The 27,510-nt window shown below is 47.7% G+C and overlaps 1 protein-coding gene across 1 annotated transcript in view; it reads right to left on the bottom strand.

Moving 5' to 3' along the window:
- Positions 1-200: 200 nt before the first annotated feature.
- The window catches only part of LOC119967028, a 29,239-nt gene continuing 1,929 nt past the window's right edge, over positions 201-27,510 (bottom strand). The window contains exons 3-4 of the mRNA XM_038799030.1: positions 15,211-15,385; positions 201-546 (exon numbers count right to left, since the gene is read on the bottom strand). Of these exons, the coding sequence (XP_038654958.1) occupies positions 375-546; positions 15,211-15,385 (347 nt within the window). The 3' untranslated portion in view covers positions 201-374. The remainder of the gene's footprint in view (positions 547-15,210; positions 15,386-27,510) is intronic.

Here is a 27,510-nt window from a genome sequence, read left to right as displayed (position 1 = left end):
TGAATGAACAGACATTTCACTCACTCTGAGGTAAATATATCTTGTTTTAAGTAAGGAGCTTAAATCTATGCTCAATATTCCAGGTTAAACTCAATGTGTACTTTGTGGAAAATGAAAGCGGTTTTAGAATAGAGGCCGGGATTCTCCGGCCATTCATTGGCTGCAGGCTTCTCTGGTCCCACTGGCAGGGTACCAGTGTTGTGGGCTGGCTTCAATGGGAATTCCCATTGACTCCGGCGGGAGCAGATAATCCCGCTGCCAGTGAATGGCGCTCTGCCTCCTGCTGCCCAAAAAACACTTGGCTAGAGGCCCAGAGAATCCCGCCCAGAGTTAAGCAACATCTCACTGTTCAGTGTCCACAAAGGGAACAAAACCTAGTTTTCAGGTTCATCAGTTTTTTCAAAAGCAATGAACATGAGCCCACGTGTGTTATACAAAGCGATACGAAATAACTCTCCAAAGTTTTGATTGTCCTGTTTTAAGTCCTTCTGGAATTGAACCACGCGATTTTCAATTTCGTCTTCATCAGCTTCCCCGTCAAAAGCCCTGGAACAGAATTAATAGAGGAATTTAATTTTTATTCGTCCTGACAAAACCAGTTTGGAAACCAAGTTGGTTTTCAGGACAACATGAACAGGAGTTGACCATTCAGCCCATTGAGCCGCCTCCACCATTCAGTTAGTCCACAGCTGTAGTGACAACATAGAGAAGCTCACCAAATGGACAGACAAGTGACAGATAGAGTTTAATACAGAGAAATGTGGGGTGATGCATTTTAGAAGGAGGTAAAGGGAGAGTCAATACAGACTTTATGTCCCAATTCAACAGAGCCAGGGGACCTCAGGATGTATTGCTCTTTGAAGGTGGCAGCAGTAATTGAGAAAACTGTCAATAAAGCATCTGGGGCGAGATTCTCCCAAAACGGGAGAAATCGTAAAGCTGCCGTAAAACCCGGGCGGGTTTTACGGCAGCGCGCCCCTTCCCGACGGGGGTCCGATTCTGGTCCCCGGTCGGGGCTAGCAGCCCGACGCCGTAGGCTCCGGCAAGACGGGCTTAACGAAAATCGTTAAGCCCGCTTACCGGAGTTAGCGCCGGCTGACGCGTCATATGACGTCAGCCGCGCATGCGCAGTTTGGAAGACTCTAACCCGCGCATGCGCGGGTGACGTCATCGCGTTTTTGCGCGAAACCCGCGCATGCGCGGGCCGGGTTGCCCCTCAGCCGCCCCGCGAATGGATACTGCGGGGCGGCGGAAGGACAAGTAGTGCGCGGGCATCGGGCCCGCTGCCCGCGATCGGTGGGCACCGATCGCGGGCCCATGGCACCCTTGGCACGGCCGTGGTACTGCCGTGCCAATCGGTGCCATGGTTATAAAAAGCGAGTTGGTGACGCCGTTTTTACGAACGGCAAGACCAGGTGTGTTTGCCGTTCGTGAAAACGGCGGAAAGGGCTGGGACTTCGGCCCATCTAACAGCTGTGAATCGCTGCCGGCCGTAAAAAAACGGCGGCAGCGATTCGGGTCGGGACTTCGGCGGGGGGGCGGGAGAATAGCGGGAGGGCGGGAAAAATGTCGGGAAGGCCCTCCCGCTATTCTCCCACCCGTCGTGGGGGGCGGAGAATTTCGCCCCTGGTTTCCCTGTCATATAGGTTGTGATGATATGAAGACACCAATCTCTTATATGGGTGACATTGTCCATGGGAGGTGGGGGTGGGTGGGCCTGAAGCTCACTTAGAGATCAGGGTACCCTTTCAAAATGGCGCCACAATCTCTGAGGAGCCGGTCTCACCGGCAGGTTCGGCTCGAAGTGTGGGCTAGACCGGCGGAAAACTTCTCAAGGAATGAAAAAATGACAAGAAGATATCGGAGCAGAATTAGGCTATTCGGCCCATCGAATCTGGCCCGCCATTCAATTCTGGCCGATGCGTTCCTCATGCCCATTCTCCTGCCTTCCCCCCATAACTGCTAATCTCCTTATTAATCCGTAAATTCCCTTATTAATCGAGAACCCCTGATTTGTGCTTCAGGTGCTGTAACCTACAGGGCTGCAGACCCAGAACTGGAAGGTGGAATTAGCAGAATCGTTCTATTCTACGACATAAGAACGAGGAGCATAAATAGGCAATTTAACCTCTCCAGCCTGCTCCACCGTTCAATATAATCATGGCTGATTTCATCATGGCCTCAACTCTCCCATTCTCACTGACCCTGAAACCCATTATGAATTAAAAATCAGTCTAACACCTCTGTACATTTACTCATTGTCCCAGCATCCGCTGCACTCTGTGGTAGCGAATTCCACAGATTCATGACTCTTTGGGAGAAGAAGTTTCTCCTCATCTGTTTTAGACGATCGCTTATCCTGAGACTGTGACCTCTTGTTCTAGAATGCTCCACAAATGGAAGCATCCGCTACACATGTACTTTATTCATATATATTTCATCAATCATTAAAGTGGCCATAGTCCTTGATGACCATGGGCTGCTTTCCCCTTTGAGGGGGAGAGCTGCCTGGTGGTGATTTAACCTGAGGGTCACCACACCTCTGGAGGGGTGGGCAAGGGTGGGGTCTTCATGAATAATCTCAGCCAGTAGGGGCTTTGAACCCACACTGCTGGCCTTGCTCTGCAACACAAACCAGCTGTCCCGCCAAGTGAGCTGAACTGGTTCCCATATCATTTTTCGACCTTAATTTGATCCCCCTCATTCTTCTAAACGTATAGGCCTAAACTGCTCAATCTGTCTTCATAAGATAGATCCCTCGGGTGGCATTCTCCGTCCAGCGTCCAGTGACACCGGGATCATGAATCACAATCGGGCGGAGAATCGTGTGTCAGCTGAAATCGAGGCCGGCGCCTGGCGCCAGCGGAATGTCGTGCTCCAGTGCCTCGGCAGCAGCGTGAACGTATTCCAGGCTGCACACCAGCGCGGACACGCAAATTATAAAGTGAACAACGTTGGCCTATCATTAACCGCCATGATCCGGAATTCTCCGCGCCTCCCGCAATGCTCCGCCTCTGTCAGGAGAAATTACCAACGGCGCGATTCACTTGTGGTATTTCAAATGGGGAAACAATCACCATGGCTGCTGAGGGAGGTAGAGTTGGTAAGTTATCACTAAGGAGGGAGTGATGGGCAAGCTAATGGGGCTAAAGGCAGACAAGTCTCCTGGCCCTGATGGAATGCATCCCAGAGTGCTAAAAGAGATGGCTAGGGAAATTGCAGATGCACTAGTTATAATTTACCGAAATTCACTAGACTCTGGGGTGGTCCCGGTGGATTGGAAATTAGCAAATGTGACGCCACTGTTTAAAAAAGGAGGTAGGCAGAAAGCAGGAAATTATAGGCCAGTGAGCTTAACTTCGGTAGTAGGGAAGATGCTGGAATCTATCATCAAGGAAGAAATTGCGAGGCATCTGGATAGAAATTGTCCCATTGGGCAGACGCAGCATGGGTTCATAAAAGGCAGGTCATGCCTAACTAATTTAGTGGAATTTTTTGAGAGCATTACCAGTGCAGTAGATAACGGGGAGCCGATGGATGTGGTATATCTGGATTTCCAGAAAGCCTTTGACAAGGTGCCACACAAAAGGTTGCTGCATAAGATAAAGATGCATGGCATTAACGGTAAAGTAGTAGCATGGATAGAGGATTGGTTAATTAATAGAAAGTAAAGAGTTGGGATAAATGGGTGTTTCTCTGGTTGGCAATCAGTAGCTAGTGGTGTCCCTCAGGGATCCGTGTTGGGCCCACAATTGTTCACAATTTACATTGATGATTTGGAGTTGGGGACCAAGGGCAATGTGTCCAAGTTTGCAGATGACACTAAGATAAGTGGTAAAGCGAAAAGTGCAGAGGATACTGGAAGTCTGCAGAGGGATTTGGATAGGTTAAGTGAATGGGCTCGGGTCTGGCAGATGGAATACAATGTTGACAAATGTGAGGTTATCCATTTTGGTAGGAATAACAGCAAACGGGATTATTATTTAAACGATAAAATATTAAAGCATGCCGCTGTTCAGAGAGACTTGGGTGTGCTAGTGCATGAGTCACAGAAGGTTGGTTTACAGGTGCAACAGGTGATTAAGAAGGCAAATGGAATTTTGTCCTTCATTGCTCGAGGGATGGAGTTTAAGACTAGGGAGGTTATGTTGCAATTGTATAAGGTGTTAGTGCGGCCACACCTGGAGTATTGTGTTCAGTTTTGGTCTCCTTACTTGAGAAAGGACGTACTGGCGCTGGAGGGTGTGCAGAGGAGATTCACTAGGTTAATCCCAGAGCTGAAGGGGTTGGATTATGAGGATAGGTTGAGTAGACTGGGACTGTACTCGTTGGAATTTAGAAGGATGAGGGGGGATCTTATAGAAACATTTAAAATTATGAAGGGAATAGATAGGATAGATGCGGGCAGGTTGTTTCCACTGGCGGGTGACAGCAGAACTAGGGGACATAGCCTCAAAATAAGGGGAAGTAGATTTAGGACTGAGTTTAGGAGGAACTTCTTCACCCAAAGGGTTGTGAATCTATGGAATTCCTTGCCCAGTGAAGCAGTTGAGGCTCCTTCATTACATGTTTTTAAGGTAAAGATAGATAGTTTTTTGAAGAATAAAGGGATTAAGGGTTATGGTGTTCAGGCCGGAAAGTGGAGCTGAGTCCACAAAAGATCAGCCATGATCTAATTGAATGGCGGAGCAGGCTCGAGGGGCCAGATGGCCTACTCCTGCTCCTAGTTCTTATGTTCTTATATATTCCCAAAGGCATAGCTGTGGGCTGCCAGTCCTGCCGCTGGCCGGGAACAGTCGCGGGGGTGGGGGTGGGGGGGGGGGGGGGGGGGGGGGTCGGTTGTGCAGCAGGGAATGGTGATTTGGGTCCTGCAGCGCACCCCACTGACCGCCCACCACGGCCCCTGGTTGCCCAGAGAACCACCAGCCGTATGGGTGCCCCTCAAAAGGCCGCTCCCCCCGAGGAGCCCACAGACTCCGCTCCCCCATCCACAACCTGGTGCCACATTGCTGCTGTGGCAGCACGCAGTCCACCCAAGGGGGAAGCCCACAGCAGATCCCACAGGAAGCCACAGGACAGGGGCTGCAGGGCGTACTGTTGGCATAGGTAGGGATGGGTGCCGGGTCAGAGCCCCCCCCAAAGTTGCCATGGACTGATGGGGCAAGGGGTGCAGTGCAGATGGGGGCATACGGAGAGGCAGCAATGCAGACTGGGGCCACCGTGTAGCCGGTTGGACCAGGATGGGCTCAGGTGTACCATTCTAACATGTTCGCTTTAAGCAGCACGGTGGCGCAGTGGTAACACTACAGTCTCACGGTGCCGAGGTCCCAGGTTCAATTCCGGCTCTCGGTCATTGTCTGTGTGGAGTTTGCACATTCTCCCTGTGTTTGCGTGGGTTTCGCCCCCACAACCCAAAGATGTGCAGGGTAGGTGGATTGAACACACCAAATTGCCCCTTAATTGGAAAAAATTAATTGGGTACTCTAAATTTATTTTTTTAAATGTTCGCTTTTCACCCCCAGCAGAGAATGGATTTTGGTTTCCAACCGGGAATGGCTGGAATCTGCCTGGCTGACGCAGCCCTGACGGATACACTGCGGCTGTACAAGCTGGAGCTGCTCCGGGAATACCCTGCCGAACAGGAGTCTGCCCCAGAGGAGGAGGAGCCAGCGGGTGGGAACGGAGAGCCGGCCATCCAGCAGGCGGAGGAGGGGTTGGGAAGGAGTCGCCACATCAGAACCCGTGTGTAGCGGCAGCACGTGTCATTGGAGGACCAGCCGGACCCAGCATGTCACCAAAGACTCCGGCTGGTCAGCGAGACTGTGCGACATCTCTGCTGCATCATGGAGCATCTGGAACCGCGGGGAGTATGGGGGAGGACACCTGCTCCTCAAAGCCGTCAAGGTGACGGTCACCTTGAACTTCTATGCAACGGAGTCCTTCCATGTGCCGAGTGGGGACCTGTCAAGGTCTCCCAGACATTCATGCACAGGTGCAACCGTGCCATTACAGAGGCCCTGCATACCCAGGCACTGCAACGCATCCATCTCAATGTGGACCAAGCCCACCAGGATGCCCAGGCAGCGGGATTCACTGCCATCGCTGGGAAGCCCCAGGTTCAGGGGCTGATCGATGAGACACATGTCCCCCTATGAGCACCGCCGCAGGAGGAATTGGCCTTCATAAACCAAAAGGGGTACAACTCCATGAATATGCAGCTGATCTGTGACCGGCAGCTGCAATCATGCACATCTGCGGTGATAACCAGGCAGCGTGCATGAGGGCTCCATCCTTGGCAGGAAGAATATCCCAAGGTAGTTGAGGAACTCCCCTGAGTGAGGGGTTGAGAGGTTGTCTTCTCGGTGACAGGGGTTATCCACTGCAGTCGTGGCAGATGACGTCGATCCGGAAGCCACAACCAACGCAGAGACCCGCTACAATGACGCATGCAATGACCAAGGGTGTGATCGAGCAATGCTTCGGCATCCTGCAGATGTGATTCAAGTGCCCGAGCCACTCTTGAGGTGCCCTTTAGTATAGCACTAGGAGCGTCTCCCTCATCGTGGTATCCTGCTGCATCCTCCACAAAATCACGCAGCAGAGGTGCTGGAGGAAGAGGAAGTACTCCAGGCCTCATCCAATGAAGAGCATGTAGAGGAGGGCCAGGGTGGCAGGGCATGGGGCCTGGGCAGCCACTGGAGGCCGCAAAATGTGTTCACCTGGCCACTGCACAGGGGACACTAATTGGCACCAGGTTCACTGACTATGGAACCCAGCCACTGGCTACTCGAACATCCCGTCCCAACCCACACACCCACCTCTCCCCCATGTCCAATCTCCCCATCCCTTGTGCACCCTCTCTGCACCACCCCTCTGGCAGGTGAAACCGCCTTCATTAACGTGGAACTCTCGCGATTCAGTCCCGGTGTCAGTGCTTAGTCTCTCAAACGGAGAATTCTGGAGCTCATCCCTGCAATCAATCGAGTGAACCTCCTCTGAAATGTCTCCAATGTCATTACATCTTACATCTTTCCTCAAATAAGGAGACCAGAATTGTGCACAATACTCCAGGTACGGTCTCACCAATGTCTTATATAGTTGCAACAACACTTCCTTACCTTTAAATTCAATTTTTGCTTTAAATGCCAAAATTGTATTCGCTCTCCTGCTGCACCTACATGTTAGTTTCCTGCAACTCATACATGAGGACCCCCAGGTCCCTCTGCACCGGAACATCCCAAAGTCCCTCCCAATTTAGTTAATAAGTTGCTATTCCATTTTCCCGACCAAAATGGATGATCTCACACTTATCTCACACTTATTAAACTCCATCTGCCACATTTTGGCCCACTCACCTAACCTATCTATATTTGCCGTATTATTGCCAAGTTTGAGGCTGCCACAAAAATAGGTGGGAAGGCAAATGGCGAGGGTGACGCAAAGGGTCTCCAGTGGGATATCGGCAGGTTAAGTGAATGGGCAACAACTTGGCGGATGGAATATGATGTAGGAAAATGTGAAGTTTTGCGCTCTGGCAGGAAGAATAAAGGAACTAGAACATAGAACGATACAGCGCAGTACAGGCCCTTCGGCCCTCGATGTTGCACCGACATGGAAAAAATCTAAAGGCCATCTAACCTACACTATGCCCTTATCATCCATATGCTTATCCAATAAATTTTTAAATGCTCTCAATGTTGGCGTGTTCACTAATGTTGCAGGTAGGGCATTCCACGGCCTCACCACTCTTTGCGTAAAAAACCCACCTCTGACCTCTGTCCTATATCTATTACCCCTCAATTTAAGGCTATGTCCCCTCGTGCTAGCCACCTCCATCCGCGGGAGAAGGCTCTCGCTGTCCACCCTATCTAACCCTCTGATCATTTTGTATGCCTCTATTAAGTCACCTCTTAACCTTCTTCTCTCTAACAAAAACAACCTCAAGTCCATCAGCCTTTCCTCATAAGATTTTCCCTCCATACCAGGCAACATCCTGGTAAATCTCCTCTGCACCCGTTCCAAAGCTTCCACGTCCTTCCTATAATGAGGCGACCAGAACTGTACGCGATATTCCAAATGCGGCCGTACTAGAGTTTTGTACAACTGCAACATGACCTCATGGCTCCGGAACTCAATCCCTCTACCAATAAAGGCCAACACACCATAGGCCTTCTTCACAACCCTATCAACCTGGGTGGCAACTTTCAGGGATCTATGTACATGGACACCGAGATCCCTCTGCTCATCCACACTACCAAGAATTTTACCATTAGCCAAATATTCCGCATTTCTGTTATTCTTTCCAAAGTGAATCACCTCACACTTCTCCACATTAAACTCCATTTGCCACCTCTCAGCCCAGCTCTGCAGCTTATCTATGTCCCTCTGTAACCTGCAACATCCTTCCGCACTGTCTACAACTCCACCGACTTTAGTGTCGTCTGCAAATTTACTCACCCATCCTTCTGCGCCCTACTCTAGGTCATTTATAAAAATGACAAACAGCAACGGCCCCAGAACAGATCCTTGTGGTATGCCACTCGTAACTGAACTCCATTCTGAACATTTCCCATCAACTACCACTCTCTGTCTTCTTTCAACTCGCCAATTTCTGATCCACATCTCTAAATCACCCTCAATCCCCAGCCTCCGTATTTTCTGCAATAGACGACCGTGGGGAACCTTATCAAACGCTTTACTGAAATCCATATACACCACATCAACTGCTCTACCCTCGTCTACCTGTTCAGTCACCTTCTCAAAGAACTCGATAAGGTTTGTGAGGCATGACCTACCCTTCACAAAACCATGCTGACTGTCCCTAATCATATTATTCCTATCTAGATGATTATAAATCGTATCTTTTATAATCCTCTCCAGGACTTTACCCACCACAGACGTTAGGCTCACTGGCCTATAGTTACCGGGGTTATCTCTACTCCCCTTCTTGAACAAAGGGACCACATTTGCTATCCTCCAGTCCTCTGGCACTATTCCTGTAGCCAATGATGACCTAAAAATCAAAGCCAAAGGCTCAGCAATCTCTTCCCTGGCTTCCCAGAGAATCCTAGGATAAATCCCATCCGGCCCCGGGGACTTATCTATTTTCACCTTGTCCAGAATTGCCAACACTTCTTCCCTCCGCACCTCAATGACATCTATTCCAATAGGCTGGGTCTCAGCATTCTCCTCCACAATATTATCTTTTTCTTGAGTGAATACTGACGAAAAGTATTCATTTAGTATCTCGCTTATCTCCTCAGCCTCCACACACAACTTCCCACCACTGTCCTTGACTGGCCCTACTCTTACCCTAGTCATTCTTTTATTCCTGACATACCTATAGAAAGCTTTTGGGTTTTCCTTGATCCTACCTGCTAAAGACTTCTCATGTCCCCTCCTTGCTCGTCTCAGCTCTCTCTTTAGATCCTTCCTCGCTTCCTTGTAAATATCAAGCGCCCCAACTGAAACTTCACGCCTCATCTTCACATAGGCCTCCTTCTTCCTCTTAACAAGAGATTCCACTTCTTTGGTAAACCACGGTTCCCTCGCTCGACCCCTTCCTCCCTGCCTGACTGGTACGTACTTATCAAGAACATGCAATAGCTGTTCCTTGAACAAGCTCCACATATCCAGTGTGCCCAACCCTTGCAGCCTACTTCTCCAACCAACACATCCTAAGTCATGTCTAATGGCATCATAATTGCCCTTCCCCCAGCTATAACTCTTGCCCTGCGGGGCATACTTATCCCTTTCCATCACTAACGTAAAGGTCACCGAATTGTGGTCACTGTTTCCAAAGTGCTCACCTACCTCCAGATCTAACACCTGGCCTGGTTCATTACCCAAAACCAAATCCAATGTGGCCTCGCCTCTTGTTGGCCTGTCAACATATTGTGTCAGGAAACCCTCCTGCACACATTGTACAAAGAATGACCCATCTAATGTACTCGAACTATATATTTTCCAGTCAATATTTGGAAAGTTAAAGTCTCTCATAAAAACTACTCTGTTACTTTCGCTCTTTTCCAGAATCATCTTCGCCATTCTTTCCTCTACATCCCTAGAACTATTAGGTGGCCTATAGAAAACTCCCAACAGGGTGACCTCTCCTTTCCTGTTTCTAACCTCAGCCCATACTACCTCAGAAGAACTGAAAACTATTTAAATGTAGCAAAATTGCAGAAAGTTGCAGCCCAGAGTGATTTAGGGGGTTCTCATGCATAAATCACAAAAAGCTTGCAAGCAAGTTCAGCAGGTAATAGGGAAGGTAAATAGAATTGTTGGCCTTTATTTCAAAGGGAATGGAACATAAAAATAGGGAAGTCTTGCTAAAGCTGCAAGGCACTAATTTGACCAGACCTAGACCTAGAAAACCCCTTATCTAAGGCAATTGCAGGCAATCCAGAGAAGGTTCACCAGGTTGATCCCGGGTATGGAGGGATTTTCTTATGAGGAAAGGTTGAGTAGGTTGGGCCTGTACTCATTGGAGTTGAGAAGAATGAGAGGTGACGTTATTAAGACGTATAGGATTCGCAGGAGCTTGACAGGTGATAGAAATCAGATTTTGTAGTTAGCTCTCGATAAGATAGATGAACGGTTTAATGAAGAAATCCTGGTTGGAAAAATCCTTTAATCCTGAAGAGTATTACATAGAATTTACAGTGCAGAAGGAGGACATTCGGCCCATCGAGTCTGCACCGGCTCCTGGAAAGAGCACCCTACCCAAGGTTAACACATCCACCCTATCCCCATAACCCAGTAACCCCACCCAACATTAAGGGCAATTTTGGACACTAAGAGCAATTTATCATGGCCAATCCACCTAACCTGCACATCTTTGGACTGTGGGAGGAAACCGGAGCACCCAGAGGAAACCCACGCACACACGGGGAGGATGTGCAGACTCCGTACAGACAGTGATCCAAGCCGGAATCGAACCTGGGACCCTGGAGCTGTGAAGCGATTGTGCTATCCACAATGCTAACTAAATAAAAATATATTAACCATAAAAGTGAGGAAAAAGCTGACGAATTATGAACAGAACACAGTTCTCACATTTTGCAAGTTGTTGGCCCAAATAGCAGAAAAGACCTTTTGTGTTATGGTAAACTGGGCTGACATCCCAGTTCTGTTTTGATGGTAACGGCTGTCAGCTCATAGTGATAATTTCTTGTGGGAAACGTGTTTCACTGGACCATCATGGAAAATTACCGCAAATCGTTCATCTCTTAAATTTGACAGACAGACACTTTGGTCGAATTAAGTAAATTCCAAATCAGTTAAAACCAATCACAGCTGTAAAGAGGATGAAACTTTAAAGATAGTAATCTCCTTAAAAAGTTCAGTTGCCGGGATGAGAAACCACCCCTTTTTCTACTCCGGAATCATTCTTAATCTCTGAAACCTTTTCTCTTGCTTGCTTTTGCAAATCACCTGTTTTATGTTGTTGAAATCATTCAGTCGTTTTTAACAGTGTGTATTTGATTTGTAGAATTACCAAGTTGTATTTCTCGACCACTCGACCACTGTATTTGCTAAAGACAATTGATCTGACCAGCTTGTTGCAGGGCTAGTTGGATTTTGTATTGAAAAATAAACTTTATCAGTAGACACTAAAGCTGATGAATAAAGTTACAAATACTTCACCAAGAAGCGCAGTCTGGAATCTCTGTTATTTGGGAACTAAAAAGGGATAACGCATATCCAGGGTTCCAAGTAGACACAGAGATCCATCAATTGGCATAGTCGACAGGATGGTTCCTCTTGTGGCAGAGTCTAGGACCAGAGGGCACAATCTCAAAGTAAGAGGTCGTCCATTTATGACAGAGATAATGAGGAGATTCTTCTGGGTGAAAATAGAACGGGAGTCATCGCCTCAAAATAAGGGGAGCAGGTTTAGGACTCAGTTGAGGAGGAATTTCTTCACCCAAAGGGCTGTGAATCTGAGGAATTCTCTTCCCAGTGAAGTAGTTGAGGCCACTTCATTAATTGTTTTTAAGGCAAAGATAGATAGATTTTGAATAATAAAGGAATTAAGGGATATGATGAGCAGGTGGGTAAGTGGAGCTGAGTCCACAAAAAGATCAGCCATGATCTTATTGAATGGCAGAGCAGGCTCAAGGGGTCAGGTGGCCTACCCCTGCTCTTAGTCCTGATGTTCTTCTGTTCTGTCCGAGGGGAGAATCTTTGGAATTCTTTACCTGGGGCTGTGGAGGCAGGGACATTAAGTATGTCCAAGGCTGAGGTAGACAGATATTTAATCGGTAAGGCAATCAAATATTATTTGGAGAAGGTGGGGAAGTGGAGTTGAGGATTATCATCTCACATTTAATGGTGGAGCAGACTCGATGGGCCTACATCTTGTGGCCCAATGGTATGACAATTTTTAAATGTTGTATTTAAACATTGTGGAAGAGACATACGCTCAATGGTCTGTCCTTATGGACACACGGAATTGAGCTGCACAGTTCTGTCTGTTTGGTCGAAGAGACTCCAGGGTCAGATTCACCAACTCTAGCTCCAAATATGCTCTTATGTTTGCGTGATTTTTATGTGCAAAGATTGCCTGCAGAGTTTCCTGTGCTACAACTCCAACACATACTGCCCACACCCAGCCGGTATCTCAGAAACTCCTTCTCCATCACCTTCTGTACTTTTCAAGGGAGAACTTCCATTTTTACTGATTGTTCATGAAACCTGAATCCCTGATCCGGAATTCCCGGAGTGAACTGTTGTTCACAGGAATGACTGGCTGAAAATTCACAGGCCCCAAGTCCATGAATTTCTGCCAATGATTTAAACAGACTAAAACCAGCCCATAATTTCTGCCATTTCAGCAATGTCTGCCATCAAGACTACAGATGAGAAATAGCATCACAGTTCATTACAACAGGAGAATAATGTCCACATTGGGATTGTGCTGTGTAGTGACCCTTACTGGTGGTGCCATAGGAAGGTGGCAAGTAACATTGTAACTGTGTGAGGAAAACAGAGGTAATTTTAAGTGATCTATAGTTGCAGAGTTAAATTATAGGAATAAGTTATAGCTTTAAGATGGTTGAATTAAATGTTGCCGTTTAAGGCTGTGTAAACCTATTGAGAGATTCATGCTAGACAGAAGTGTTTGTATCTGTGAAGGTCTGGACAACTCAAATTCATCTTGTTTTGTGCTCAGAGAGGGTTGTGGCATGAAACATAAACAAGCTTAATAACCAGTGACACCAATAGCATAGGAATGCTTTCTGAGTGTAGATTTTGCTGAATATAGCAGTTGGTTTTAGAAGGCGAGATAGAGAGGAAACATCTTTCAGATTGTGAGAAGAAAAGCTATACCATGATGCAATGGTTAAGAAAACAATTGCAGGAATGGCTCATTAAGCAGACTAGAGAAATGAAGAGAAGTTTCCAAGAAGTCTGAAGTTACATTAATAAAGAAAGAACCGAGCAGCATGGTGGCACAGTGGGTTAACCCTGCTGCCTCACGGTGCCGGGGTCCCAGATTCAATTCTGGATCACTGCCCGTATGGAGTTTGCACATCCTACCCGTGCCTGCGTGGGTTTCGCTCCCACAACCCAAAGATGTGCACAGTAGGTGGATTGGCCTGGATAAATTGCCCCTTAATTGGAAAAATGAATTGGGTACTCTAAATTTAATAAAAATAAACAAAGAAAGAACCGCCTGAAGAATAAGATAATATTTCTGGATGTTAAAGTCAGAGATGGGAAGTGACGAGCTGATATGGTAGGCCACAGACAAACAACAATTCTGAAGCAATTGGAAGGCTTGTTGTCCTTATTTCCTGAGTTTGTGCAGCATTTTGGAAGCATGTTGCGATTCAAGATAAAGGAAGTTTAAAGGAGATGTGGAAAACCTGGCGCTGGATTTCTTGTTAAAAGTGAAGTGGAAGCTTTGTTTGACAGGATAGTTGGAAAATCTGGAGTGCATTATTAATACAAACAGCTGATGGAAAACATTGTTTGGAAAAATGCTTTAAAGCGTGTCTTTTTGGGAGTAGAGTTAGGAAACTCATGTGCCAATCATCTGGGGGGATTGTGAGAGAAATTCACAGAAGATCAGTTCAGCAGCATTGGCCATTTAGTTTCAGAATGGGGGGTTATTTTTGAAAACTATATATACATTTATGAACCTAAGGAGGGAGTAAAGAAGCATTGTAGTATAATCAAACTTTCCATGTTTAATAATGTTTTCTTTCATATTATTAAAAACTAATGAGTAATCCAGTATTTCTATTCCTCCACATTTTCGAAAAATAAATAAAAGTTACAGTTCTTTGAGCCAGCATTCCATTCTGGAATGTTTCTGTCCAGTGGTAACACCAACTGGGAAAAAACTGTGTCATTTATGACTATGCAGTGAAACGAGCAGATAAAGAGGCATTTAAAGTAATGACAGTGGAATAGAACATCAGATATCTCAATGATGGGATGATGTATTTTGGATGAGGCACTGATCAAAGGAAGTGAAATTGTTCTTCCAGAAATACAGAACGTGGTATATGTGTGAATTACAGAAAAACAGGAACTAACTCCAGATGATCCAGAGTAATGGGAATGGGGAGGTCTGGCTGTCTTATCAGAAGAGAGTCTGCTGGTTGTAAAATATGGACCAATCCATTTCACGATGAATATTGACCAATGTTCCCACGTGACTGGATGACCCCATTAATCACAGATTGACTCAACGTAGAGTCTTGGCAGCATGGCGGCACAGTGGTTAGCACTGTTGCCTCACAGCTCCGGGTTCCCAGGTTCAATTCCGGCCTCGAGTGACAGTCTGTGTGAAGTTTGCACTTTATCCCTGTGTCTGGGTGGGTTTCCTCCGGGTTCTCCGGTTTCCTCCTGCAGTCCAAAGACGTGCAGCTAGGTGGATTGGCCATGCTAAATTTCCCCCCCAGTATCCGAAAAGGTTGGGTGGGATAACTGGGGTACGAGGATAGGGTAGAGGTGTGGGTTAAGAACGCTGCTCTTTCCCAGGGCCGGTCCAGCCTCGATGGGCCAAATAGCCTCCTTCTGCACTGTAGGGATTCTATGATCGTCTATGATGTTGGCTCAAGAGCTGATATGTTGAAGGGCCATTTGGACTCAAACCATAAATTGCTCCTCTCCACAGATGCTGCCAGACCTGTTATGCTTATCCAGCTTTTCCTCTTTCATTTTGATATCAAATATATCAGCAATGAAACTCACCTGACATAGAGCCAAACATCAGGTCTTCTTCCTACTTCAACTGTGTCATCTAATGGTTCCGGTACCATTTCGATTTCAGGAAGGAGTAGACGATATACGACAAATGACTGTTGCATTGTGCCATTTTCCAAAGAACCAAGAACTCCCCAAGGAGCAGCGGTAGGAACAATTGTACCTGTGGATAAAGAAACACAGCAGTTCCAGGTAAGGGGACTGGGTGACTTTGCTGAGATGTGGAAAACACTGATGTGGGTACATTGAAATATAGACACACAGAATGATGCTGTTCCTGTGCCTTTTGCTGGAGTTATCCAATTAATCACACTGATTTCTTTCCCCACTGACCCACTTAAATGTTCCCCATTAGTTCAACATTTATCTTTTGAATGGCGGGATTGAATTTTCTTCCATCACCATTTCAGACAGAGCATTCCAGATTACAATGATTCATTGTTTCAATGAAAGTTTCCTCTGTTCTTTTGCCAATCATATTAATTCTATGTCCTCCGGTTATTGACTCCTCTGCACTGGAAACAATTTCACCAAATTTACTCTGTCAAAACCCTTCTAGGTTTGAAAACCTCTCAAATCTCCTGGTAACTTTCTCTGCTCAAAGGAAATTCCCTCCAACTTCCCCAGTCTCTCCATGTAGTTGAGGCCCATCAACACTCACATAATTCTCACAAATCTCTGTGCAACCTCTGCAAGGCCCTGGGCTCCTTCCTGAAGTGTGGAGCCCAGGATTAAGCACAATACTCCAGCTGAGGCATAACCAGTGTTGCACGAATGTTAAAAATAATTTTTTCACTTTTCGATTCTATTCTTTGAATAACACCAAGGATTCTTTACATTGTGGCAATTCATGGAAGCTGGTTGTCCTTGGTGACCGCGTCTGCAGGAGGTGTGTCCAACTGCATCTACTGGTGAGCCGCATTTCGGAGCTGGAGCTGGGGGTGGAATCTCTGTGGAGCATCTGCGACGCTGAGCAAGTCGTGGATAGTACGTTCAGTGAGGTGGTCACAACGCAGGTGAGGATTGGACAGGCAGAAAGGGCCACCAGGCAGAGTAGAGGAAGGCAGGTGGTGCAGGAGTCCCCTGTGGCCATCTCTCTTTCTAACAGATATACTCTTTTAGATACTGTTGGGGGAGATGACTGTCGGTAAAAGCAGTGGCAGCCAACTCCATGGCACCATGGGTACACAGTAGGGGAGGAGGAATAACGTCAAGGTTACAGTGGTAGGGGATTCAATTGTAATTGGAGCAGACGGGCATTTCTGTGTCCGAAAAAGTGATTCCAGAATGGAATGTTGCCTCCCTGGTGCCAGTGATATCACTGAACGACCGCAGGGCATACTGAAGGGGGAGGACAAACAGGCAGATATGAAGTACACATTGTTACTCACGGCATAGGCAGATGTCGTGCATGCAGAATTTAGGGAGCTAGTAAGTAGATTGAAAAAACAGGAGCCAGAAGGCAGTAATCTCTGGATTACCTCCAGTGCCACGTGAGAGTGAGTATAGAAATAGTAAATTGGTCAAGATGAATGCATGGCTGGAGGAAAGGTGCAAGAGGATGGGCTTCAGATTCCTGGGACATTAGGACCGCTTTTGGGAATGGTGGGATCTGTACAATGCAGACAGTTTGCACCTGAACCAACATGGATCCAGTGTTTTTGCAGGGAGGTTTGCTAGTGTTGTTGGGGAGGGTATAAACTAACTTGTCAGTGTGGGGGAGGGATTCTGAGGGAAGATTCAGCAGGAATAGATGCACAGCCAAAATTAGAAGAGACATCAAGTGACATAGGAAAGCAGAGAATGTCTCGACTACTTAAGTCACAAGGGAGTTTGTAAGATTGGATGGTATTTATTTCAATGCAAGGAGTCTGATGAACCCAGGGAGATGAATTTAGGGCACAAATTAAAACATGGGGATATGATTTCATGCTGTCACTGAGATATGGTTGAGAGAGGGATGGGATTGACAGCTCAATATTCCAGGATACAGGATTTTCAAGTGAGATATGGCAAGTGAGGTGTGGCAATTGTGATCAGGGAATCAAATACAGCAGTAAGGAGGGACAACACCTTGTAAGGCACTTCGACTGAAGCCAGCTGGATAGAACTTAAAAACCGAGAAGGAGCAATCAGATTGATGGGAGTGTTCTCCAGGCCCACAAGCAGACCGAGAGAAATAGAATAGCAGGTATGTGGACAGATCTCAGAGGTGTAAAAGTAATAGGGCAGTGAAAGTGGGCATTTCAGCTTCCTCAATATTAACTGTGGTAGTCATAGTGTGAAAGGTTTAGAGGGAGCAGAATTCTTAACATGCAACCAGGAGAATGCTTTAAGCCAGTAAGGAGAAATGAAATGAAAATCGCTTATTGTCACGAGTAGGCTTCAATGAAGTTACTGTGAAAAGCCCCTAGTCGCCACATTCCGGCACCTGTCCGGGGAGGCTGGTACGGGAATCGAACCGTGCTGCTTGGTCTGCTTTAAAAGCCAGTGATTTAGCCCAGTGAGCTAAACCAGCCCCTGTAGGCCCTACAAGAGAGGGAGCGGTCCTGGTCTTAATTTTAGGTAACGTTGTTGAGCAAATGGCTGAAGGATCATTTGTGAACATTTTGCAAACAGTGTTCGTAACTCGCAGATGCGAGTCAGGATGGTATTGGTGCGGCGTTAGTTCAATGAGATGACACATCATCCTAGGCACCAGTAGCTTACGTGTCACGGGCAATGACACCCACTGAAACCAGATATGCACAGATTGAGAAGGAGTGCTTAGGTCTTCTGACCGGCATCCTCAAATTTCATGATTATGTCTATGGCCTGCCGACATTCACTGTCGAGACGGATCATCGGCCTCTGGCCCACATCATCCATAAGGACCTGAACGCCATGATGCCTCGGTTGCAGAGAATCCTGCTTAAACTTAGGAGGCATGACTTCAATTTGGTGTACACGCCTGGCAAGGAGCTCATCTTAAGGATGACCTGACGGTGATCGATAGCGATGCCATCCTTCTCAAGCTGGACAGGATTGTCATTCCACTCAGTCTCCAGAGCTTGGTGCTGCACCAGATTCATGAGGGACACCTGGGCGTCGAGAAGTGCAGACGCAGAGCCAGGCAAGCTGGCCCGGCATCAGCCAGGACATCACGAACATGGTCCTGAACTGGGCTACCTGTCAGCAATTCCAACCAGGGCAGAGCAAGGAGACGCTCCAACCACATGACCAAGAGACCTCTCCGTGGTCCAAGATTGGCATCAACCTCTTCCATGCTAATGGCGCGACTACATATTGACCATTGACTACTTCTCAAACTACCCAGAGGTGCTGAAGCTACAAGAGCTCACCTCACGGACTGTCATCAAAGCCTGTAAGGAGGCGTTCTCAAGGCATGGCATCCCAATCACCGTCATGAGCGACAATGGCCCGTGCTTTCACAGTCGAGAATGGTCTATGTTTGCCAGGTTATACAATTTCAACCATGTCACCTCCAGTCCGCATGGAAAAGTCAAGAAAGGGGGGCACATTGCTAAATAACTCATCTGCAAGTTCGCGGACTCTGCTTCCGACATACACCTTGCACTGCTCGCGTACAGGGCAACTCCATTGTCCGGGGATAGGACGGCCAGATCGGTGGCTCAACTCCTGTCAACGACGCTTCCAGCCATACACCTGCCCAACCTTGATCACCTCCCGGTGCTGCAGAAGATGCAGCAACTTCAAGACCGTCAAAAAAAGGGCTATGATGCCCATGCCTCCAATCTGGCCGTGCTATCCCCGGCAGACACTGTCAGGATCAAGATACCGGATGGTGGGTGGTCTGCTCCGGCTGTCGCTGTTCGACAGGCCGCGCCCCGTTCTTATGTTGTACGTATGGTTGATGGCGCCAGCGTGCGAAGGAATCGACAGGCACTGCGCAAAGTTGCTTGCCCACAATCACTTTCCCCTCCACTTCCACATGTTGAATTGCCACCTCCAGATACCTCAAGCCACGAGGCCACCAGTCAGGCTTCCATCCCGCCTGTCAATGTGCCGTCATCCCCTCCACCACCTCTCTGGCGGTCGACCAGGATAAGACGCAAGCCCTAGAGACTGGACTTATGAACATTTGTTTTGTTTGCTCTGTTCTGTATTCCTCAGTCAGTCACGTTAGACAGACTCATTCACATGTACTTCCATTCACATACACCAAAAAAACATAAAAAAGGGGGAGATGGGGCAGCATGGTAGCATGGTGGTTAGCATCAATGCTTCACAGCTCCAGGGTCCCAGGTTCAATTCCCGGCTGGGTCACTGTCTGTGTGGAGTCTGCACGTCCTCCCCGTGTGTGCGTGGGTTTCCTCCGGGTGCTCCGGTTTCCTCCCATAGTCCAAAGATGTGCGGGTTAGGTGGATTGGCCATGCTAAATTGCCCGTAGTGTCCTAATAGTAAAGTTAAGGGGGGGGGGAGTTGTTGGGTTACGGGTAAAGGGTGGATATGTGGATTTGAGTAGGGTGGTCATTGCTCGGCACAACATCGAGGGCCGAAGGGCCTGTTCTGTGCTGTACCGTTCTATGTTCTATGTTCTATGTCATGATATGCAAACATGCAGCTAATGAACACTTAGAAGAGGACACAACCAATGAGCAGTCAGGACACTCAGGGGTGGTATCTCACTATAAAAGGGATGAGGCAATCATACCCCGCCTCTTTCCACAGACCAACATCTACAGAGTGAGACAGGGTGTATCCTCAGCATCACACCCCAGCACGTGGCTTAGAGCAAGGCTGGTTCAGTTAGACTGAGTTACTACAATTAGGTTCGCAGAGAGTCGAACTCAGTGAGAACTGTGCTAATAGTTCAATAAACATATTGAACTCATTTCAAAGTCTGGAGCATCTTTTATTTAAAACTGCACCAAGTGGCAGCCTGTGTTATTCCAAACAACATAACACAACAACTCTAATAAGATTGAAGATGTGCAGTTGCGATCCCAGGCAGCCAAGGCTGTGGGCCAAGTGCTGGAAAATGGGATTAGAATAGTTAGCTGGTTGATTTTCACTGGTGCAGACATGGTGGGCTGACGGATCTTTCTGTGCTGGAGGTTCCTGTGACTCTATAACTTTTTAAATCCACCTTCTCAAATTGTCCTGCCACATTTGAGAAATTTGGCAGTTGGCCAAAAATCAGTTTGCCTCTGAGCTAAAAATAGACAGCAGTTGTCCTCTCCAGAGTTTCCTGGTGGGTTGGGTCGTCTTAAAACGGCAGCTCACCTGCTTCCCCCCCTTCCCCCACTCCAAATCAAAAGCCCAGCCCAGTGGCTAATTAGAGCAGCGGGAATCATCACCAGCTGGAAGTATATAAGCAGCTGGTGAATGGCAGTTCCTTTGTGACCTCACAGTACGGTCACCTGCCTTTCAGAGCGCTGAGTTTGCGGATGCTCCGACTCTGTGCCAGGCTCCGCAGGCAAGACCAGGGGGAGGTCAAGCAGGATTGGGGGATTCAGAGACAAGTTTCTCCATTTTAGACAGATGGTAAGATGGGGCTGGTGGGGGTGGAAGGGGCCAGACGGCAAAGACTTGAGTACAAGGGGGGGGGGGGGGGGGGGGGGGGTTGCGGCAGTGAGGGGAGAGTGCTTTATGAGTCAAGTCATGGGCAAGGGAAGAGGCAGGAGGGCCAACCTTTTTCTGTGGGGTGGGAAGACAGGGGAGGGGTTCACTGAGGCACACAATTGTGGGGAGGAAAGACTGGGTAAGGTTGCACACAGAAACATGGAAAATAGAAGCCGGAGTAGGAATTCCGGCCCTTCGAGTCTGTTCCGGCAATATGATCATGGCTCAGTAATATGTTCCCTTTTCCCCCCACATCTTTTGATCTGTTTAGCGCCTAGTGTTGTACCTAACTCCTGGAAAACATAAAATGCTTTGTCCTCCGCTGATTCCTGTGATAGCGAGTTGCACAGGTTTACCACTCTCTGGGTGAACAAATTTCTCCTCATCTTAGTCTGAAATGGTCAACCCAATATCCTCAGACTGTGACCCCTGGTTCTGGACACACCCACCATCAGGAACATCGGGCGGGATTCTCCGACCCCGTGCCATTGGCGCTGGCGCGGTCGGCGTAGCGCCGGTCGGGGTCTGGCGATTCTCTGCACGCAATGGGCCGAGTTAGGCCGAGTCCCGCCGGCGCCGTTCTCATGTGTTCCAACTCGGCGGGACCTTGGCCTTGATATTGCGAGGGCGGCCTGGTGGGGGCAATCCAACCCCGGGGGGGGTGCCTGGCCTGCCCACCGATCGGTGGGCGGGCTTATCCTGGTGGGGGCCTGTATTCCTCTGTGCCGGGCTCCTATTGCTCTCTGCCATGTTGCGTCGGTGCCGGAGCGGAGAAGGCAAACTCTTGCTGGCCGTAACATGTATGTGCAAACTCGTGCCAGCCGTAGAGCGCATGCGCGGACCCACGGCGCCCGTTCTGATGGCCGTATCGGCAGCTTGAGCGTCATGAGGCTCCCTAGTGCCGTTCTGGCCCCCTGTGAGGCACAGGATCAATGTTCCCAGGGCCTGTTGATGGGCCGTAAAACGCTGCAGCATTTACAACAGCATCAATGCTTAGCCCCAGGATGAGGGAATCCCACCCATCATTCCTGAATCTACCCTCTCTCGTCCTGTTAGAATGTTATACGTTTCTATGAGATTCCCCTTCATTTTTATGAACTTCAGTAAATACAATCACAACTGACTCAAACCCTCCTCAAACGTCCATCCTGGTTTCCCAGGAATCAGTCTGTGACTGGGGAGGTGGGAAATTATTCAGAGTCAGAAAGCACAGAGGCTCGATAGGCTGGGACTTTTCTCCTGGAGTGTAGGAGGCTGTTTTAACGCAGTTCCTGGTTAGGATCTGGAAGCACTGCCTGTGAGTGTGGTGAAGGCAGATTTAATTGAGGCATTTAAGAGGCAAGTCTAAAAGGAAGCTACGGGAAGAAGGCCACATGGAGGGCAGTGAAAACAGTGCACAAATCGGTAGAATGAGTTTGGAAAGAGTGTTTCTTTTTTTATTGATTGGGTGTGGACATTGTCGGCAAGAACAGCCTTTTTTGCCCATCCCCAAATTGCCCTTGAACTGAGTGGCTTGTTAGGCCATTTCAGAGGGAAGTTAAGACTATAAGACCATAAGACATAGATGCAGAATTAGGCCACTCAGCCCATCGAGTCTGTTACACATTCAATCATGGTTGATACTTTTCTGATCCCCATTCTCCTGCCTTCTCCCCATAACCCCTGATCCCTTATTAATCAAGAACCTATCTATCTCTGTTTTAAAGACACTCAGTGAATTGGCCACCACAGCCTTCTGCGGCAAAGAGTTCCACAGATTCACCACCACCTGGCTGATGAAAATCCTCCTCATCTCTGTTTTAAAGGATCGTCACTTCTGTCAGAGATGGTGTCCTCTGGTTCTAGTTTTTCCTTCAAGTGGCAACATCCTCTCCACATCCACTCTATCCAGGCCTCGCAGTATCCTGTAAGATTCAATAAGATCCCCCCTTATCCTGCAAAACTCCGAGTACAGACCCAGAGTCCTCAACCGTTCCTCATATGACAAGTTCTTCATTCCAGGGATCATTCTTGTGAACCTCCTCTGGACCCTTTCCAAGGCCAGCGCATCTTTCCTTAGATAAGAGGCGCAAAACCGCTCACAATACTCCAAATAGAGATTCAGAAGTACATCCCTGGTCTAGTATTCTAGCCCTCTTGACATGAATGCTAACATTGCATTTGCCTTCCTAACTGCCAACTGAACATGCACATTAACCTTAAGAGAATCGTGAGCAAGGACTCCCAAGTTCCTTTGTGCTTCTGATTTTCTCAGTATTTCCCCATTTGGAAAATAGTCTATGCCTAAATTCCTCCTTTCAAAATGCATTACCTTGCACTTTTCCACATTGTATTCCATCTGCCACTTCATTGACCACTCTCCTAGCCTGTCCAAGTCCTTCTGCAGCCCCCTTGCTTCCTCAATACTACCTGTCCCACTACAGGTCTTTGTACAATCTGCAAATTTAGCAACAGTGCCTTCAGTTCCTTCTTCCAGATCATTAATGTATATTGTAAAACGTTGTGGTCCCAGCACAGACCCCTGAGGCACACCACTAGTCACCGGCTGCCATCCTGAAAAAGACCTCTTTATCCCCACTCTCTGCCTTCTGCCAGTCAGCCAATCCTCTATCCATGCCAGGATCTTACCCTTTACACCATGGGCTCGTAACTTATTTAACAGTATCCTGTGCTGCACCTTGTCAAAGGCCTTCTGGAAATCAAATAAATCAAGTCCATTGGTTCTCCTTTGTCTAACTTCCTTGTTACCTCCTCAAAGAACAGATTTGTCAGACATGACCTTCCCTTGACGAAGCCGTGCTGACTCAGTCCTATTTTATCATGCACTTCCAAGTACTCCGCGATCTCATCTTTAATAATGGACTCTAAAATCTTACCAATGACCAAAGTCAGGCTAACCAGCCTATAATTTCCCATCTTCTGCCTCCCTCTCTTCTTAAATAGTGATGTTACATTAGCCACTTTCCAGTCCTCTGGGGCCCTTCCTGCCTCAAGTGATTCCTGAAAAATCACCACCAATGTCTCCATAATCTCCTCAGCTATCTCTTTTAGAACCCTGGGGGTAGTCCATCCGATCAGGTGACATATCCACCTTCAGATTTTCAGTTTCCCCAAAACCTTCTCCTTAGTAATGGTCACTGCACTCACCTCTGCCCCCTGGTTCTCCTGGAGCTCTGGCATCCCACTGGTGTCTTCCACTATGAATACTGATGCAAAGTAACTATTCAGTTTGTCTGCTATTTCTTTGTTTCCTATTATTACTTCTCCAGCCAAGTTTTCCAGTGGTCCAATGTCTATTTCTGCCTCTCTTTTACCTTTTATATATTGAAAAAACCTCTTCCCATCTTCCTTTATATTACTAACTAGCATGTGCTCACATTTCATCTTCTCTCCCCTTACTGCTTTTTAGTTGTCCTTTGCTCGCTTTTAAAGGCTTCCTAATCCTCTGTCTTCTCACTAATCCTCACCATTTTGTATGCTTTTTCTTTCATGCTGTCCTTGACTTCCCTCGTCAAGCATGGATGCCTTGTCCTCCCCTTAGCATGTTTCCTCCTCCTTGCGATGAATTTCTGTTGTGCCTCCCGAATAACCACCAAAAACACCGGCCATTGTTGTGCCACTGTCTTCCCTGCTGGGCTCCTTTTCCAATAATAATAATCGCTTATTGTCACAAGTTGGCTTCAATTAAGTTACAAAGTTACTGTGAAAAGCCCCTCGTCGCCACATTCCATCGCTTGTTCTGGGAGGCCGGTGCGGGAATTGAACCTACACTGCTGGCCTTGTTCTGCATTACAAGACAGCTGTTGAGCCCACTGTGCTAAACCAGCCCCAATCAACTCTGGCCAGCTCCTCCCTCATGTCTTTGCAGTTACCCTTATTTAATTGTAATACCATTACATCTGATTCCGGCTTCACCCTCTCAAACTGCAGGGTAAATTCTATCATATTGTGGTCACTGCTCCCTAAGGGTTCCTTCACCTTAAGATCCCAAATCAGGTCTGCCTCATTACACATCACCAAATCCAGAATTGCCTGTTCCCTAGTAGCACCTGTTACAAGCTGCTCCAACAAACCATCTCTTAAACATTCCACAAATTCCTTTTCTTGGAATCCATTACCAATCTGATTTTCCCAGTTCACCTGCATATTGAAGTCCCCTATGATTATTGTAACATTGCCTATTTTACATGCTTTCACAACTCCCAATTTATTTCATGCCCCACATCCTGACTACTGCTAGGGGGCCTGCTCATAACTCCCATCAGGATCTTTTTACCTTTGCTCAACTCTACCCACACAAATTCTATGCCTTCTGATCCTATATCGCTCCTTGCTATCGATTTAACTTCATTCCTTACTAACAATGCAACCCCGCCCTCTTTGCCCATTTACCTGTCCTTTCGATAGGACACATATCCTTGTATATTTAGATCCCAGCCCTGATTCCCTTGCAGCCACCTCTTGGTGATGCCCACAACATCGTACCGGCCAATTTCAACGTGAGCAACAAGCTCATTTACCTTGTTCTGTATACATGACAGTCAGGTAAGTTTGGTAGATTTCCTTCCCGTAAGGATATCAGTGAATCAGATGTTTTTGTTCCCCAACAATCAACAATGGTTTCATGGATCATCATTTGACTTTTTGGGCAGGATTGTCTGCGAACCGGCGGCAACTCCGGCGGCAACTTGGGCGCCGAGGAGTGGCACCGGCACCGGAATCCTTCGCACCTTCAGGGGTTAGGCTGATGCCGGAGTGGTTTGCGCCCTGCCTGCCGGCGCGGAAGGGGCTTGGCATCATGCCAACCGGCGCCATAGCGCCTTTGCCAGCCGGCGTGAGTTGGCGCATGTGCGGGAGTGCCAGCGTGTGCTGGCATCAGCCGAGCACATGTACAGGGGGATCATCTCCACGTCGGATATTGTGGAGGAGCACAGCAGCCGACGTGGAGGAATAGAGTGCCCCCACGGCACAGGCCCGCCGGCGGATCGGTGGACCCCGATTGCGGGCCAGGCCACCGTGGGGGCACATCCCAGGGCCAGATCTCCACATGCACCCCGAGGACCTCAGAGGCCACCGCGCAGCCAGGTCCCGCTGGTAAGTACCTACTCTAATTTACGCCGGCAGGTCCGGTCGAAAACGGGTGGCCACTTGGCCCATCATGGGCCGGATAATCGCTGGGGGGCTGCTGCCAGTGGCCGCCAACCAGCGCGGCACGATTCCCGCCTGTGCCAAATCCCCAGCGCCGGAGAATTCGGCAGCCGGCGGAGACAGGATTCACGTCGCCCCCAGACGATTCTTCGACCCGGCCCTTTATTTCCAGACATTTTTATTTCAAATTTCACCATCTGCCATGGCAGGATTCAAATCTGGGTGCCCAGAACATTGCTCTGGGTGTTTGGTAACCCGCCCAGTGACAATACCACTTCGCCATCGCCTCAGGAAGGGACGAGGTCAAAGGGCAGGTATTTTATCTTCTCCGCTTCCACTGGAAGGTGGGTGAGAACAGGCGAGGTTTGGGGTGATTTGAGTAAATGTGAATTGAACATTGAATAATTCATTCACAGACACCGCAGTAAAATTGTTCGATTTAGTTCATTTCGGTTTTCCTGTTAGCATCCTCCTCCATTACCCAATTATTTTACCACCTGCAAAAGTTGAAATTATGCCTTGCACACCCAAATCCATATTATTAATATTTACCTAAAGTGTAATTATACTATTGCAGATGAAATGAAATGAAAACCGCTTATTGTCACGAGTAGGCTTCAATGAAGTTACTGCGAAAAGCCCCTAGTCACCACATTCCGGGGCCTGTCTGGGGAGGCTGATACGGGAATCGAACCGTGTTGCTGGCCTGCTTGGTCTGCTTTAAAAGCCAGCGATTTACTTCACCCAGTCTGAAAAACAACTGTTCACCGTGACTCTCTGGTTTCTGTCACTGAGATAATTCTGTATCAATGCTGCCAATCACTTTAAACCCATGCGTTTAAATGTTGCTATCATATTGTAATTTCACAAACACCTTTTGAAAGTGTATTAACACAACAACAGCTGTACAATCCCCATTATCCATTAAATATCGAAATGAAGTTTTTCAAACAGGATTCCCCTTGAACAATGATGTGGAGATGCCGGCGTTGGACTGGGGTGGGCAAAATAAAATGTCTTACAACACCAGGTTAAAGTCCAATAGGTTTATCTGGAATCACTAGCTTTCGGAGAGCCTGATGAAGGAGCTACGCTCCGAAAGCTAGTGATTCCAGACAAGCCTGTTGGACTTTAACCTCTTGAAAAAGGCAGAATTTCCACCGAGTCTCAATCAGGAGCCAGCATTCCCGCAGCATCCGGTAAACTAAGAGAGATGCAGTTTATCAGCTTCCACACGGGTTCATGTTGACTCAAATAGTGGGATTCATGCCTGACAAAGAACCTTTATTATACTCGGAAAATTCAACAGCCACAGCTGGAGTCAGAACATGAGTTTGGAATCTCACTCCCAGCACACGTGGGAAACCTACCCAGATTCTGGGAACATAAATCCTGCAGGTTTCAAAGAAGTAGCCCAAATGACCCTTCAACCCACTAGTCACATGTGAACGAGGAAGACTCTGGGATTGACAATTGTGGAATTCTTTGGTCAGTGTGTCAGTCTGTACAGAAAGTTTCAAGCGTGACAGGTTAAAGAGTGAATTGTTGTTTTAT

The sequence above is a fragment of the Scyliorhinus canicula genome, chromosome 6 (assembly GCF_902713615.1).
Source record: "Scyliorhinus canicula chromosome 6, sScyCan1.1, whole genome shotgun sequence".
Taxonomy (NCBI): Eukaryota; Metazoa; Chordata; class Chondrichthyes; order Carcharhiniformes; family Scyliorhinidae; genus Scyliorhinus; species Scyliorhinus canicula.
This window is presented reverse-complemented; position numbering and strand designations above follow the sequence as displayed.